The sequence below is a fragment of the Aethalodelphis obliquidens genome, unplaced genomic scaffold (assembly GCF_003676395.1).
Source record: "Aethalodelphis obliquidens isolate GAN/ISIS:26980383/991018 unplaced genomic scaffold, ASM367639v1 scaffold10, whole genome shotgun sequence".
Lineage (NCBI taxonomy): Eukaryota > Metazoa > Chordata > Mammalia > Artiodactyla > Delphinidae > Aethalodelphis > Aethalodelphis obliquidens.
The window spans coordinates 34,455,028-34,473,716 of NW_020837954.1; the positions used below are offsets into that span (position 1 = coordinate 34,455,028).

At 37.1% G+C, this 18,689-nt stretch overlaps 1 protein-coding gene across 3 annotated transcripts in view; it reads left to right on the forward strand.

Annotated features, from left to right (window-relative positions):
- The window catches only part of MNAT1 (MNAT1 component of CDK activating kinase), a 217,268-nt gene that overhangs the window by 70,715 nt on the left and 127,864 nt on the right, over window positions 1-18,689 (forward strand). For all 3 annotated transcript variants that reach the window (XM_027111419.1, XM_027111417.1, XM_027111418.1), the window contains exon 6: window positions 3,423-3,548. In XM_027111419.1, coding sequence (XP_026967220.1) covers window positions 3,423-3,548 — 126 coding nt within the window. The remainder of the gene's footprint in view (window positions 1-3,422; window positions 3,549-18,689) is intronic.

Sequence of the window (18,689 nt, forward strand, 5' to 3'; positions counted from 1 at the left end):
GTAAAAGAATACATTGTATTTTTTTCTATGTATGTTCATGTGTTAGATTTTATTAAGAAAGATTGAATTGGCATCTATAAATATATCTAGAAGCTTAAATCTTAGAATGATTTTCTGGATCTAATTTAGGCAACTAGTATAAGCACAACTTATTAGAATTTTTTTTCTGCTGTTTCTGGTCCTTGTGCTACAAGTTACTTTTTAACCTTTTATAAAAGCATTGGCATTACACTATACTGTATGATGTGACAGGATTTTAATGTTATGGTCTTAATGTTTATGGCTTAGCATTTACTATAATGTTGCCTAAAATGTCCATTTATTTAATCCTAACTGTAAATTCAGGGTTTTTTTTTTTTTTTAAAGTTTGGAAAAAGATTTTTAAACAGGTCCTGGCTTATTAAATCTTTTTATATTCTTGTTTGAAAATTCTCTTCAGCTATGTCTTAAATTTTGTTAAGGGCTAATATTGTCAAAAGCAGTAGCTGATTTTTATTAGAATATTGTTTGCCAGATGGCTTGCTTTAAGTCAGTTAAAATAATCATTTAAAAATGGTCATTATAAAGCTTTTAATGAGTATTACAGGTAGTCTTAATTAAAATTTCTTTAAATATTAAGCAGTGTACCTTCAGGCAATCAATGTAGCTTAGGGAACCTTTCAGGGTAAAAATGGAAAGCTAAGAAGAATGAAATAACTTGAAAGGCTGAATCTGCATTTTTTGTGTTTCTGAGAGCATGTATGTTTCCCATAGTTTATTTTACTCTGTAGATTTTGTTGTTGTTGTTGTTAGAACTCCTGCTTATTTCTAGTTTAACTTTTTTTTTTTTAATTTATTTTTGGCTGCGTTGGGTCTTTGTTGCTGTTCGTGGGCTTTCTCTCTAGTTACAGAGAGCGAGGGCCACTCCTTGCTGTGGTGCACGGGCTTCTCACTGTGGTGGCTTCTCTTGTTGCAGACCACAACTTCAGTAGTTGTGGCACACGGGCCCAGCAGCTGCATCGGGTGGGCTCCAGAGCACAGGCTTAGCAGTTGTGGTGCATGGGCCCAGCTGCTCCGTGGCATGTGGGATCCTCCCAGACCAGGGCCTGTACCTGCGTCCGCTGCACTGGCAGGCGGACTCTTAACCACTGCGTCACCGGGGAAGTCCTTCTAGTTTAACGTATACAAAGATTTTCAGTCTCCAAAGTTTTGATTGCTAAAGTGGAGTACAGCAGATTTAAAGTAAATTGTATTGCCTTAGTATCAAAATTAGTTTTAGCTTTCTAGAATGTTTATTTTTATTAAATTTCAACTGTTTTATCAAGACATTTTAATATTCTGGTTCTTTTATGTGAAGGTGAAACCAGGATTAAAACAGGCAAAGTATTGATTAGCAACTTTTTTGAAGTGCACACATTGTCTTACTTTTACATGAGAACTTTTACTTTTTAGGGTAAGTACCAGGTATGGAATTTGAATTCACTTAGAGTATTAATTAGGAAGCAATGATTTAGCATTTTAGCCAAGGAAATTTATTTTTCTTCTGTTAGTTTTTACATATGAAAAGGTAGTTAGAGATTTTAAAAGATATTTTGGGCCACCGCCCATTTAAAATATTCTTTAATTTTACATTTTATTGTAAAATTCCTAATGGAAAGCTGCAGGAATTCACAGAAATACTATTATTAATGCATTACTAATGCTTTGTTGTAGAATATGAAAGGTAGTCAAGTATGTTGTCATAGTGTATTTTATTCATCCTCCTTCATTATTGCTAAAGCCATGTCTTAAGAATTTTGATCCTTTATAAAGTTCTATTTTATAAATAAAATTTGTGTTTTTCCATTTACTTTTTTTTTTTTTTTTTTTTTAAAGGATGTTGGGGGATAGGAGTTTATTAATTAATTAATTTATTTTTGCTATGTTGGGTCTTCGTTTCTGTGCGAGGGCTTTCTCCAGTTGTGGCAAGCGGGGGCCACTCGTCATTGCTGTGCGCGGGCCTCTCACTATCGCGGCCTCTCTTGTTGCGGAGCACAGGCTCCAGATGCGCAGGCTCAGTAGTTGTGGCACACGGGCCTAGTTGCTCCGTGGCATGTGGGATCCTCCCAGACCAGGGCTCGAACCCATGTCCCCTGCATTAGCAGGCAGATTCTCAACCACTGCGCCACCAGGGAAGCCCTCCATTTACTTTTAAAAGTTTTAATCTTTGTAACATTTGCTCTTGCATAGCACTTCTGTTACAAAGTTTTGAGATACAGATTTATTCTAGGATGATGCTATGGAAATAAATGGCTTGTTACTTGAATTTCTTCTGTACTATAACTTTTAAACAAGTCCTTTAAATATATTAATTAGCCATATTTGTGCCCCAAAATATTAAGTTGTTGGTTTTGGAAAGAAAATTAGATTCTGCTATGTCTTTACTTTTATACTATGAAATGTGTAACAATATAGTTTTTTCAGGATTAAATTCTGGGTAGTTACTATTTTAAAACTCTGTGGGCCATTTGAAGACTGTTTTCGTAGGTCACCTTGGTATAGGAGACTGAAATGTGTTTGTACCTTCATTTTTGTTTACAGATATAGAAAGTAGTATGTGTCTTTGCATATGTTTGTATATGATCTCCTTCCTTCCTGGTTTCCTTTTGCACGTGTTTCTGTGTTCTTATTTAACTGACAGCTCAGAAAGGAAAATGTCTGGATACATTTAGTTTAGATCTTAGCTCTGCATCACTTTAAACATGTGAGAAGGCTTCATGTTAAACAGAATAAATGACAGTCTACATATAAGAGTTAGTAATTTGTGTTATTGATATGTGTGTGTACAGATTTGTGTAAATAGTGGCCCTGATTTAGTATCAATATAAGATATTAAAAGTGTTTACTGTTATTTTGTTAATTAAAAAATTTATAAAGATAAATTATTTATAAAAATAAGTCAATAAAGGAGAAAATATTGATAAATGTCTTTTGATTGTACTTAACAATCATTCCATTGTGCAAAACAGAGCAAGGATCATTTCCAAACGGCCTCAGGTGAAATCTAATGGGAAACAATTTCAGACTGGTCTGAATTCACTGGTAAAAAAGAAATGTGCCTTAGATAAACATCTGATCTAAGTTATAGTACTTTGTACTATTTTTGTGATTAGCTTCTAATTTTTTTATTTTAATAAATATGGTTGGTTTTGCTAGATGAAATAAGACCCTATTATATTGTCTTTAATGTGGATTTTATAAAAATCCTTTTTTGTAGGTTATTTTGATTTATGAGTCTAAAGCAGCCTTTTCTTATTATGGATTGTTAAAGTTTTTTATAAAGTGTTCTCCATAAAGTGAATACCTAGGTTGACATCAAATGTTTATGGAAAGGCATAATTTAAAATAAAAGACTCATTGCTTTTATTTTTAACTTTCACATTGCACTTTAACTTTTCTTGCAGGAGAGTTCTGATCTCCCCGTTGCTCTACTTTTGGCTCAGCATAAAGATAGATCTACCCAACTGGAAATGCAACTTGAGAAACCTAAACCTACAAAACCAGTGACATTTTCCACAGGCATCAAAATGGTAAGCTGTATTTTAATCACTTGTTTGGAAGATATATTTCAAGGATTATAGTTTATAATTTTATATTGATTTTTATAGATAAACTGGGAGGTTCAGATATTTAAGAACAGTGTCTGATCTAGGCTGCATGTCCAGAAATATAAATATGTGCATTGTAAGAGGAAAGTGAAAAATAATAAATAAATAATTTACAAAGTATGTAACACAGTTTTGTTCTATATGATATTGAGTTTGTATGTGTTTTATTATTCTACATAAGTTTTTAAGCTTGTGGTGTAGAAAAACATTTCTTAAAAGAAAACGCAAACTTCCGCTTTCTGGTATGGCATGTAAGAAGCTTGGAAGTTGCCACTCCATCCTAACAACAAGTAGAAACCTGAACACACTGAAAAATCAATGACTTTTTTAGTAGAGAGGTCACAAAGCAAACCACTGCCCTTAAAATTGGAGAGACCAGCAGAGACTACAGTGAATCACAGTTCACTAGAGCAGCAACCTTGTTGGAAGCCAGTGCTGGTGTAGGGAAACCTGAATTGGTTGACAAATTGCTGGAGGTTCAGTGTGGGCAACTCTGAGAGTTAAAAACTCCAGGGGAAACCGGTCATCAGAGGCCCCACACTTTTGTGAGTCTTACCTGTTGTGTCTCTACCAGATTCTCTCAGTAAATATCAGAAAAATCTCCTCATGCTTTTGATAGAGGAGGGGCAAAAGGAATGACTTTGAAATATGCCAGAGCATTCTGTTCCTCCTAACAAGGCTTGCCCTTAGGATAAACTATTTCACCAGAGCCTAACCTGCTGGAGTTTTATCAGAGGCTAACTGATGTGGGTGAAGGGAAATACACAACTTCAGCTCACTCTAGCCATCCTGTTCCACCTGAGGGGAGGGAGATGGATTGAGAAGTGTGTGTGTGAAGTTCACAGTCCAGAAGCACAGGCTTTCTAAAAGACTGAGATCTTATCATAAGACTATAAATTGTTCAGCCATCCCCCCCACACCTTACCACCATATTACTAAAGACCTGTTTATAGAAGGTCATTTTAAAAAGTGTATCATGCCTGGCTGTCAAAAAAAAAATTATAAGATATACTAAAAGGCAGAAAACACAATTGAAAGAGACAGAGCAAGCACGAGAATCAGGATTAGATATGGCAGGGGTGTTGGAATTATCATACTTGGAATTTAAAACAACTGTGATTAATATGCTAAGAGTGCTAATAGATAAAGTAGACCACATGCAAGAACAGATGGACGATGTAAGTAGAGAGATGGAAGTTCCAAGAAAGAACCAAAAAGAAATGCTAGAGAAAAAAAACACACTGTAACAGAATTGAAGAGTGCTTTTGATGGCCTTATTAGTAGATTGGACATGCATGAGGAAAGAGTCTTGAGCAAGAGGATGTATCAGTAGAATTCTTGGAAACTGAAAACCAAAGAGAAAAAGCCCAGAATAAAAAAAACAGAACAGGGCTTCCCTGGTGGCGCAGTGGTTGAGAGTCCGCCTGCTGATGCAGGGGAAAACGGGTTTGTGCCCCGGTCCGGGAAAATCCCACATGCCGCGGAGCGGCTGGGCCCATGAGCCATGGCCACTGAGCCTGTGCGTCCGGAGCCTGTGCTCTGCAACGGGAGAGGCCACAACAGTGAGAGGCCCACGTACCGCAAAAAAAAAAAACAAAAAAAACCAAAAAAAAAACAAACCAGAACAGAAGAACAGAATATCCAAGGACTGTGGGGTGACTACAAAAGGTGTAACATAAGCATAATGGCAATACCAGAGAAGAAAGAAAGGAACAGAAGAAGTATTTGAAACAGTAATGACTGTGAATTTCCCAAAATCAACATCAGACATCAAACCAAAGGTCCAGGGAGTTCAGAGAACACCAAGTAGGATAAATGCCAAAAAGATTCTTATACCTAGGCATATTATTTTCAAATAACAGAAAATCGAAGATAAAAAAATCCTGAAGAAGCCAGAGGGGGAAAAATCCCTCACTTATAGAGGAGTAAAGATAAGAATTATTATCTGGCTTCTCCCTAGAAACCATGCAAGCAAGAAGAGAGCGGAGTGAACTATTTAAGGTGTTGAGAGAAAAAAGCCACCAACCTAGAATAATGTACTGTGCAAAATTATCCTTTAAAAGTAAAGGAGAAATAAAAATTATCAGACAAAAACTGAGGGCATTTTTTGCCAGGAGACCATTTTTGCAAGAAATGTTAAAAGAAGTGCTTTAGAGACAAAGAAAATGATACAGGTCAGAAACTCAGATATCTAAGGAAAAGCATTGGAGAAGAAATGAATGAAGGTAAAATAAAAACTTTTATTTTTCTTGTTAATTGATCTAACAGATAACAGTTTAAAATAATAGTGACACTGTATTTGACTGTGTTTGCTTATGTGTATGTATATATGTATACTTCATACACATATCCTTATATAAGTGAAATGAATGATAGTGATGATACAAGGGATGGGAAGAAGCAATTAGAATTATTTTGTTATTATAAGGCACTCACGCTACCCATGTTTCTACTACTTGGCTATTATTTTTGAGGTTTAAAATTGCCTACTTTGTCATATGTGTGCTAACTCTTAGATTATAAACATCTTGAGGGCAGAAGTTGTATATTTTAACTTTGTATTGTATGATTGTGGGTATGTGGGTACCTTAATAATAGGAAATATTCATGATTTATTTATTTATTTATTTATTTAACATCTTTATTGGGGTATAATTCCTTTACAATGGTGTGTTAGTTTCTGCTTTATAACAAAGTGAATCAGTTATACATATACATATGTTCCCATATGTCTTCCCTCTTGTGTCTCCCTCCCTCCCACCCTCCCTATCCCACCCCTCCAGGCGGTCAGCACTGAGCTGATATCCCTGTGCTATGCGGCTGCTTCCCACTAGCTATCTACCTTACGTTTGGTAGTTCGGTAGTGTATATATGTCCATGCCTCTCTCTCTCTTTGTCACAGCTCACCCTTCCCCCTCCCCATATCCTCAAGTCCGTTCTCCAGTAGGTCTGTGTCTTTATTCCTGTCTTACCCCTAGGTTCTTCATGACATTTTTTTTCTTAAATTCCATATATATGTGTTAGCATACGGTATTTGTCTTTCTCTTTCTGACTTACTTCACTCTGTATGACAGACTCTAGGTCTGTCCACCTCATTACAAATAGCTCAATTTCGTTTCTTTTTATGGCTGAGTAATATTCCATTGTAGATATGTGCCACATCTTCTTTATCCATTCATCCGATGATGGGCACTTAGGTTGTTTCCATCTCCGGGCTATTGTAAATAGAGCTGCAATGAACATTTTGGTACCTGACTCTTTTTGAATTATGGATTTCTCAGGGTATATGCCCAGTAGTGGGATTGGTGGGTCATATGGTAGTTCTATTTGTAGTTTTTTAAGGAACCTCCATACTGTTCTCCATAGTGGCTGTACCAATTCACATTCCCACCAGCAGTGCAGGAGTGTTCCCTTCATGATTTATTTTAAACTTGCAAATGTAGGAAGTATGAACACATCTTTAAATAATTCAAAAGAAAACACTATCCATTAAGCAATTACCAGTGCTTTTGAACTAAGAGGCAGTATGATGTAGAGGAAAGAAAATGGGCTTGGAAAGACCCAGATACAATGGGACTAAACCCCAGCTTTACCACTCACTAGATGTGTACCCGTGGGTAAAATGTTACTTTTTGAATTTGTTTTTTCATTGGTAAAGTTGCGATGATTTAGCTTTACATGATTATTCGGAGGATTAAAATATGTATATAAAATGCTAAACCAAGTGCAAATGTAATTTTACAAGTAATGCTTTTTGTTGTTATTATAGTTAAATATCTAAGTGAATTACATTATAATCTCATTATGTTGTATAGTTAGGTAATACATATTCCAGAATGTCATGTAAATGGAATCATACAGTGTGTAGCCTTTTAGGTCTAGCTTTGTTAAGTTAGCAACATGCATTTGAGATCATCCATGTTGCTGCATGTATCAATAGTTGTTCCTTTTGTTAAGTAATAATACCATTGTGTGGATATACCAGTTTCTTTATCCGTTCATCAGTTGAAGGACATGTGAGTTGTTTCCTTTTTTTATGATTATGAATAAGGCTGCTATAAACATTTGCTTACAATTGTGTGTGTACATACGTTTTCATTTCTCTTGGGTAAGTACTACTAAGAATGAGATTGGTGATTTATATACGGTAGGGGTATGTTTAGCTTTGTAAAAAATTTTCATTCACTATTTTTCAAAGTGCCTGTACCACTTTGCATTCCTACCGACATTGGTGAGTATTCCAGTTGGTCTGCATCCTCAGTATTAAGAATTTTAGTATTTTAGGCATTCTAAACAGATGTGTAGTGGTTATCTCATTATGGTTTTCATTTGCATTTCCCTGATGACTAATGATGTTGAGCATCTTTTTGTGTGCTTATTTGTCATCATTTCATTTGACTTTAGTATTTAACTTAATATATTAGATATCTTTCCAGATAGTGTTGTGACTTGTTATTTATTTTCTTTCTTCTTCCCTTCCTCTCTTTTTTATAACCTTTCATTTGGCAAAATGTATTGCATATACACAAAGGTGCACAGAACCAAACCACATAGCTTAGTGAATCATCACAAAGTGAACATCTGTGTAACCATCACACAGATAAAAGAAAAAAGTATTCACAGTACTTTAGAAGTCCTCCTCATGACTTCTCACATCTGGCTAGCACCCCATTCCTTTTCCTAGAAACAGTCACTCTTCTGTATTTTATGGCATTCCCTTTCTTGCTCTTTTAAATAGCTTTAACATCTAAGCATGTATGCCTTAACCTGATTAATGTTTTGCTTGTCCAACTTATATTTGTAAGATTCATCTATGTTTTTATATATAGCTGTAGGTTTTTTTCATTTTCATTTGTGGATAATGTTCCATTAGAAGAATGTACTACTATTTATCCATTCTACTGTTGATAGATGTTTGGATTTTTTTGAGTTTTGGTATTATACATTATACTAACATTTTAATATATGTTTCCTGGTCACATGCACAGACATTGTTTCATGAGTGTTTACCTAAGAGTAGAGTTACTAGGTCATAGTGATTATGTATGTTCATTTTAGGAGATACTGCCAAAACATTTTCCAAATTGGTTTTCACCAATTGTACTTCTACCAACACTTGTGCTTTTCTGTCTTTTCCACTTTAACCATTCTGACGGGTATTTAGTACTGTTTTGTGATTTTAATCTGCACTTTATTTCACTGATCACTAATGAGATTGAACATTGGTTGTCCTATTTTGTGAAATACCTGTTCAAGACTCTTGCTCATATGTAGAAGTTCTTTATATGTTGTGGATCTAAGCCTTTTATTAGTCATATGTATAGTAAATAACTTTTGTCACTTTATGTCTTGTTTTCTTCACTCTCTTAAGGGTGTCTTTTGAACTCTTTATTGTTTAACTTTCTATTATCCACCTGGAATTTTTTTTTCTTTTTTTGTGTGTGGTGGGAGGGAGGTGATCCAATTACGTTAATGCATGTTGACATTCATATAACCTAAGTGTGTGATGGAATACTTATTGTTTGTTATTTTAGCAAAATTCAGCATTTGGTTCAAGGGCAAGGTGAAAATTTAGACACAGTTTTTATGTGGAATTACTGAATTTATTCCATATTCCTGAATGTGGAGACTAACACATAATGTAGATGAAAATCTAAATGTTTATGAAGTTGAGTCTCTATACTGTTTGGAAAAATCATCCCTAAAATGCAGGATGAAAAGTAACATTTATTGAACACCTGTATCCCAGGGTTTAATTACATTGAACAGATGTTGGCAAGGATGCCAACACTGCTTAAGACTTTGTGACCTGTGATAGTTTCTTTTAATAAAAGGTGTCGTTTTCTGTTGTTATATCTCCATGAAATAGATGGTATTCCTATTTTTTCAGATCTGAAAACTGAGTCTCAGAGGATAGATTACATGTAAAAGATGGCACTGAAACTCACTCTCTTTCTACTATACCTTATTTAGTTAATGAGAATACTCAAAAACAAAAGATAAATTCTATGTTAGGTGTCCTTCTAATCTGAGGGTAGCTAGGATTTCAACTATTGCTTCTAATAGTGGACTGATTGTATAGAGGGTAATCTAAGGGACAGGAGCCACCGCAGTGACCTTTTCTTGATCTGCTGTACTTAAAGAAAAGTCAGACACAACAAATGAAGTTAGATATGCTGAACTTGGAGAGCGTCCAAGGGAGACATAAATTTAATTAAGCTTTTTGGAAGTAGATCCTTTGCTGTGTGACTGAGAAGACAGTATTTATTTATTTAGTAAACCTAGAGAAATATGAAGGGTTAAAAATTGGCGTAAAATAATTAGTATGAAATGAGGATTTAATTATTATGTATTGAGATATGTAGAGTTGAGACAGTGAATATATTTTGGTTAGGAATGTTCACAGATTGGCTGAATTTTTTGAATTATATTCCCTAGGAATTAAACTCTCAGTGAGTGGGGAAGTGCTAGGGGTACAGTACATATTAGAAGAATTATTTATAAATAATTTGTGACTTGAATATCTAAGAGAGTTCCACTTAATCACTGTTTTATGTATGAATAGGTGAAACGTTATTTTGTATATATTTTGTCCTCTCTGGGGTAATAGCTTTTTGCACTCCTAAAGTAGGGATTGCAGCTTGTTTTCTCAGTCATTTGTTAGTTATTTTAATCTAATTGGTTCAGATTCCAACAATATAATTTTAGGACCTCTGTTTCTTTTTATTTTATAAATAATTCTAATTAAATTTTCCCCTAAAGAATAGATGTGGTTACCATTATTACATCATTCCTAGTTGATCCAGTGAATAGACCTCAAAGTAGCAGTTTTTCATCCCCATTTGTTACTAGCTTGTATCATTAAATATCCATACATCATATCTACAGATTTAAGTACTAAGTCTTAGTCTTTTGGAAGCACAGAAAGACACCTTGATCATGTTGTAAAATTAGAAACCAGAATCTAAGGCTGGGAATCTGGTGCTTCTTCAGTTGTGATGGTGTTCTATACTTCACTACGCTTTGGCATGCAAACTGGAAAGAAACTGAGTTACAAAGATAAGCTAAGAATTGTTAAGTATAGCTTTTGGTCCTTTGTTGTTGATTGCTGGAGAGCAGTAAAGGGGAGCCTGTCATTCGTTGCCAAAGGCAAAAGCTGTTTGAGTATTTTACGCTTGATGTTTAAAAAACTTTTTTTTATATTATCCATGGGTAAGCCAGAAGGGAGCTCATCTGTGACATAAATTGGCTTTTCTGATTACAACAAATAGGATTTAGCTATTTTCATCAAACATTGCTTATTATTCTGAACTCATTTGAAGATTAAACTCTTTGTTAACATTTGTTTATAGAAAATTGATATCCAACTGTGTGTGAAATAAGAAAGTAAAAACTGTACTGAGCAATTAAATCTATTCTTAATATATAATGTTGCGCTTTGGTAGCAAATCAAATTGTAGAAACCAGAGAAGTAATGCGGGGGAGGATCTTCAAGATGGCGGAGGAGTGGCGCTTCCCCGCTGGTGCAGTGGTTGGGGATCCACCTGCCGATGCTGGGGATGCGGGTTCGTGCCCCGGTCCAGGAAGATCCCACATGCCGTGGAGTGGCTGGGCCCGTGAGCCATGGCCACTGAGCCTGCACGTCTGGAGCCTGTGCTCCGCAGCGGGAGAGGCCACAGCAGTGAGAGGCCCGCGTACCGCAAAAAAAAAAAAAAAAGATGGCGGAGGAGTGAGACGTGGATATCACCTTCCTCCCCACAAATTCATCAAAAATACATCTACATGTGGAGCAACTCCTACAGAACACCTACTGAATGCTGGCAGAAGACCTCAGACTTCCCAAAAGGCAAGAAACTACCTATGTACCTGGATAGGGCAAAAGAAAAGAGAAAAAACAGAGACAAAAGAATAGGGATAGGACCTGCACCTCTGGGAGGGAGCTGTGAAGGAGGAAAAGTTTCCACACATTAGGAAACCCCTTCACTGGTGGAGACGGGGGGTGGTGAGCAGAGGGGGAAGCTTCGGAGCCACGGAGGAGAGCACAACAACAGAGGTGCAGAGGGCAAAGCGGAGAGATTCCTGCACAGAAGATTCGTGCCGACCAGCGCTCACCAGCCTGAGGGGCTTGTCTGCTCATCCGCCAGGGCGGGTGGGGTCTGGGAACTGAGGCTCGGGCTTCGGAGGTCAGATCCCAGGGAGAGAACTGGGGTTGGCTACGTGAACACAGCCTGAAGGGGGCTAGTGCTCCACAGCTAGCTGGGAGGGAGTCTGGGGAAAAAGTGGGAAGGAGTCTGGAAAAAGTCTGGAACTGCCTAAGAGACAAGCGACCATTGTTTCAGGGTATGCAAGGAGAGGGGATCCAGAGCACTGCCTAAACAAGCTCCAGAGATGAGCTTGAGCTGCCACTATCAGTGTGGACACCAAGATTGGCGTGAAACACTAAGGCTGCTGCTGCAGCCACAAAGAAGCCTGTGTAGAAGCACAGGTCACTATCCACACCTCCCCTCCCAGGAGCCTGTGAAGCCCACCACTGCTAGGGTCCCGTGATCCAGGGACAACTTCCCCGGGAGAACACACGGCTCGCCTCAGGCTGGTGCAACGTCATGTTGGCCTCTGCTGTTTCAGGTTCGCCTGGCATTCCATACCCCTTCCTCCCCCCGGCCTAAGTGAGCCAGAGCCCTCTAAACAGCTGCTACTTTAACCCCATCCTGTCTGGGCGGGAACAGACGCCCTCAGGTGACCTACACGCAGAGATGGGGCAAAATCCAAAGCTGAACCCCAGGAGCTGTGCGAACAAAGAAGAGAAAGGGAAATCTCTCCCAGCAGCCTCAGGAGCAGCGGATTAAATCTCCACAATCAACCTGATGTAACGTGTATCTGAAGAATACCTGAATAGACAACAAATCATCCCAAAATTGAGGCGGTGGACTTTCGGAGCAACTGTAGACTTGGGGTTTGCTTTCTGCATCTAATTTGTTTCTGGTTTTATGTTTATCTTAGTTTAGTATTTAGAGCTTATTATCATTGGTAGATTTGTTTATTGATTTGGTGGCTCTGCCTTTTTTTTAATATGTGTGTGTGTGTGTGTGTGTATATATATATATATATACACACACACACACACACACATTTTTTTTTCTCTTTTTTGTGAGCATGTATGTGTATGCTTCTTTGTGTGATTTTGTCTGTATAGCTTTGCTTTTACCATTTATCCTAGGGTTCTGTCTGTGCTTTGTTTTTTTTTTAAAGTATAGTTTTTAGTGCTTGTAATCATTGGTGGATTTGTTTCTTGGTTTGGTTGCTCTCTTCTTTCTTTATTTTTTCTTATTTTTAATAATTAAAAATTTTTTTAAATAACTTTATTATAATTTAATTTTCTTTCTTTCATTTTTTTTTGTTTTTCTCTGCCCTTTTCTTCTGAGCCGTATGGCTGACAGAGTCTTAGTGCTCTGGCCAGGTGTCAGACCTGAGCCTCTAAAGTGGGAGAGGTGAGTTCAGGATACTGGTCCACCAGACACCTCCTGGCTCCACCTAATATCAAACAGTGAAAGCTCTCCCAGAGATCTCCATCTCAATGCTAAGACCCAGCTCCACTCAGCAACCAGCAAGCTATAGTGCTGGACACCCTATGCCAGGCAACTAGCAAGATAGCAACACAACCCCACCCATTAGCAGAGAGGGTGTCTAAAATCATAATAAGTTCACAGACACCCCAAAACACACCACCGGACGTGGTCCTGCCCACCAGAAAGACAAGATCCAACCTCATGCACCAGAACACAGGCACCAGTCCTCTCCACCAGGAAGCCTAAACAACCCACTGAATGAACCTTACCCATAGGGAGCAGACACCAAAAACAACGGGAACTACGAACTTGCAGCCTGCGAAACGGAGACCCCAAACACAGTAAGTTAAGCAAAATGAGAAAACAGAGAAATACACAGCAGATGAAGGAGCAAGGTAAAAACCCACCACACCAAACAAATGAAGAGGAAATAGGCAGTCTACCTGAAAAAGAATTCAGAGTAATGATAGTAAAGATGATCCAGAAATCTTGGAAATAGAATGGAGAAAGTACAAGAAACATTTAGCAAGGACCTAAAGAACTAAAGAGCAAACAAACAATGATGAAGAACACAATAAATGACATTAAAAATTCTCTAGAAGGAATCAATAGCAGAATAATGGAGGCAGATGAACGGATAAGTGACCTGGAAGATAAAATAGTGGAAAACTATCGCAGAGCAGAATAAAGAAAAAAGAATGAAAAGAATTGAGGACAATCTCAGAGACCTCTGGGACAACATTAAATGCACCAACATTCAAATTATAGGGCTCCCAGAAGAAGAGAGAAAAAAAGGGACAGAGAAAATATTTGAAGAGATTATAATTGAAAACTTCCCTTAACGTGGGTAAGGAAGTAGTCAATTAAGTCCAGGAAGCACAGAGAGTCCCATACAGGATAAATCCTAGGAGAAACACGCCAAGATACATATTAATCAAACTATCAAATATTAAATACAAAGAAAAAATATTAGAAGCAGCAAGGGAAAAGCAACAATTAACGTATGAGGGAATCCCCATAAGGTTATCAGCTGATCTTTCAGCAGAAACTCTGAAAACCAGAAGGGAGTGGCAGGACATATTTAAAGTAATGAAAGGGAAAAACCTACAACCAAGATTACTCTACCCAGCAAGGATGTCATTCAGATTCAACAGAGAAATTAAAACCTTTACTGACAAGCAAAAGCTAAGGAAATTCAGCACCACCAAACCAGCTTTACAACAATGCTAAAGGAACTTCTCTAGGCAAGAAACACAACAGAAGGAAAAGACCTACAATAACAAACCCAAAACAATTAAGAAAATGGTAATAGGAACATACATATCAATCACTACCTTAAATGTAAGTGGATTAAATATTCTAACCAAAAGACATAGACTGGCTGAATGGATATAAAAACAAGACCCGTATAAGGCTGTCTACAAGAGACCCACTTCAGACCGAGGGACACATACAGACTGAAAGTGAGGGAATGGAAAAAGATACTCCATGCCAGTGGTTTCCAAAAGAAAGCTGGAGTAGCAATTCTCATATCAGACAAAATAGACTTTAAAATACAGACTATTAGAAGAGACAAAGAAGGACACTACATAATGATCAAGGGATCAATCCAAGAAGAAGATATAACAATTGTAAATATTTATGCACCCAACGTAGGACCACCTCAATAGATAAGGTAAATGCTAACTGCCATAAAAGGGGAAATCAAGAGTAACACATTCATAGCAGGGGACTTTAACACCCCACTTTCACCAATGGACAGATCATTCAAAATGAAAATAAATAAGGAAACACAAGCTTTAAATGATACATTGGACAAGATGGACTTAATTTATATTTATAGGACATTCCATCCAAAAACAGCAGATTACAGTTTCTTCTCAAGTGCTTATGGAACATTCTCCAGGATAGATGATATCTTGGGTCACAAATGAAGCCTTGGTAAATTTAAGAAAATTGAAATCATATCAAGTATCTTTTCTGACCACAACGCTATGAGACTAGATATCAGTGACAGGAAAAAATCTGTAAAAAATACAAACACGTGGAGACTAAACAGTACACTACTGTGATCACTGAAGAAATCAAAGAGGAAATCAAAAAATACCTATAAACAAATGGCAATGAAAACACGATGACCCAAAACCTATGGGATGCCTCAAAAGCAGTTCTAAGAGGGAAGGTTATAGCAATAAAATCCTACCTCAAGAAACAAGAAACATCTCAAGTAAACAACCTAACGTTACACCTAAAGCAGTTAGAGAAAGAAGAACAAAAATCCCTCAAAGATAGCAGAAGGAAAGAAATCATAAAGATCAGATCAGAAATAAATGAAAAATAAATGAAGGAAACAATAGCAAAGATCAATCAATAGAATAAAAGGTGGTTCTTTGAGAAGATAAACAAAATTAATAAACCATTAGCCAGACTCATCAACAAAAAAAGGGAGAAGACTCAAATCAATAGATTGGAAATGAAAAAGGAGAAGTAACAACTGACAGTCAAGAAATACAAAGGATCATGAGAGATTGCTACAAGCAACTATATGCCAATAAAGTGGACAACGTGGAAGAAATGCACATATTCTTATAAAAGCACAACCTTCTGAGACTGAACCAGGAAGAAATAGAAAATATAACCACACCAATCATAAGCACTGAAATTGAAACTGTGATTAAAGATCTTAAAACAAACAAAAGCTCAAGACCAGATGGCTTCAGGCGAATTCTGTTGAACATTTAGAGAAGAGCTAACACCTGTCCTTCTCAGACTCTTCCAAAATATAGGAGAGGGAGGATCCAAACTCATTCTACAAGGCCACCATCACCCTGATACTAAATCCAGACAAAGATGTCACAAGAAAAGAAAACTGCAGGCCAGTATCACTGATGAACATGGATGCAAAAATCCTCAACAAAATACTAGCAAACAGAATCCAACAGCACATTAAAAGGATCATACACCATGAACAAGTGGGGTTTATCCCAGGAATGCAAGGATTCTTCAGTATATGCAAATCAATCAATGTGATACACCATATTAACAAATTGAAGGATAAAAACCATATGATCCTCTCAATAGATGCAGAAAAAGCTTTTAACAAAATTCAACACCCATTTATGATAAAAACTCTCCAGAAAGTAGGCATAGAGGGAACTTACCTCAACATTATAAAGGCCATATATGACAAACCCACAGCCAACATCATTCTCAATGGTGAAAAACTGAAACCATTTCCTCTAACATCAGGAACAAGACAAGGTTGCCCACTCTCACCACTGTTATTCAACATAGTTTTGGAAGTCCTAGCCACGGCAATCAGAGAAGGAAAAGAAATAAAAGGAATCCAAGTTGGAAAAGAAGAAGTAAAGCTGTCACTGTTTGCAGGTGACATGATACTATACAAAGAGAATTCTAAAGATTCTACCAGAAAACTACTAGAGCTAATCAATGAATTTGGTAAAGTAACAGGATACAAAATTAATGCACAGAAATCTCTTGCATTTCTATACACTAATGATGAAAAATCTGAAAGAGACATTAAGGAAGCAGTCCCATTTACTATTGAACCAAAAAGAATAAAAGACCAAGAATAAACATATCTAAGGAGACAAAAGACCTGTATGCAGAAAACTATAAGACACCGATGAAAGAAATTAAAGGTGATACAAACAGATGGCGAGATATACCATGTCTTGGATTGGAAGAATCAACATTGTGGAAATGATTATACTATCCAAAGAAATCTACAGATTCAATGCAATCCCTATCAAACTACCAATGGCATTTTTCACAGAACTAGGTCAAAAAATTTCACAATTTGTATGGAAACACAAAAGATCCCGAATAGCCAAAACAATCCTGAGAAAGGAAAATGGAGCTGGTGGAATCAGGCTGCCAGACTTCAGACTCTACTACGAAGCTACAGTAATCAAGACAGTATGGTACTGGCACAAAAACAGAAATATAGATCAGTGGAACAGGATAGAAAGCCCAGAGATAAATCCATGCACATATGGTCACCTTATCTTTGATAAAGCAGGCAAGAATATACAGTGGAGAAAAGACAGCCTCTTCAATAAGTGGTGCTGGGAAAACTGGGCAGCTACATGTAAAAGAATGAAATTAGGACACTCCCTAACACCATACACAAAAAATAAATACAAAATAGATTAAGGACCTAAATGTAAGGCCAGGCACCTTAAAACTCTTAGAGGAAAACATAGGTAGTACACTCTATGACATAAATCACAGGCCAGTCCTTTTTGACCCACCTCCTAGAGAAATGGAAATTGAAAAAACAAATGGGACCTAATTAAGCTTAAAATCTTTTGCACAGCAAAGGAAACCATAAACAAGACGAAAATACAATCCTCAGAATGGGAGAAAATATCTGCAAACTAAGCAATTGACAAAGGATTAATCTCCAAAATATACAAGCAGCTCATACAACTCAATATCAAATAAAGAACCCAATCCAAAAATGGACAGAACACCTAGATAGACATTTCTCCAGAGAAGATATACAGATTGCCAACAAACACATGAAAGGATGCTCAATGTCACTAATCATTAGAGAAATGCAAATTAAAACTACAATGAGGTATCACCTCATACCGGTCAGAATGGCCATCGTCAAAAATTCTACAAACAATAAATGCTGGAGAGGGTGTGGATAAAAGGGAACCCTTTTGCACTGTTGGTGGGAATGTAAATTGATACAGCCAGAGTCAGTATGGAGGTTCATTAAAAAACTAAAAATAGAACTACCATATGACCCAGCAATCCTACTACTGGGCATATACCCTGAGAAAACCATAATTCAAAAACAGTCATGTACCACAGTGTTCATTGCAGCTCTATTTACAGTAGCCAGGACATGGAAGTAACCTAAGTGCCCATCGACAGATGAATGGGTAAAGAAGATGTGGCACAAATAGACAATAGAATATTACTCAGCCATAAAAAGAAACGAAATTGAGTTATTTGTAGTGAGGTGGTTGGACCTAGAGACTGTCATACAGAGTGAAGTAAGTCAGAAAGAGAAAAACAAATATCGTATGCTAACACATATGTATGGAATCTAAAAAAAAAAAGTGGCTCTGAAGAACCTAGGGGCAGGACAGGAGTAAAGACTCAATCGGAGATAATGGAGTTGAGGACACGGGGAGTGGGAAGGGTAAGCTGGGAGAGTGGCATGGACATATGTATACTACCAAATGTAAAATAGATAGCTAGTGGGAAGCAGCTGCATAGCACAGGGAGATCAGCTTGGTTCTTTGTGACCACCCAGAGGGGTGGGATACGGAGGGTGGGAGGGAGACGCAGGAGGGAGGAGTTATGCGGGTTTATGTATACATATAGCTGATTCACTTTTTTATACAGCAGAAACTACACAACATTGTAAAGCAATTATACTGCAATAACGATGTTAAAAAAAGTAATGTGAAAATGCAAGTAGTAGTAGAGGTTTTCTTTTTTAAGTATTTTTTAAAAA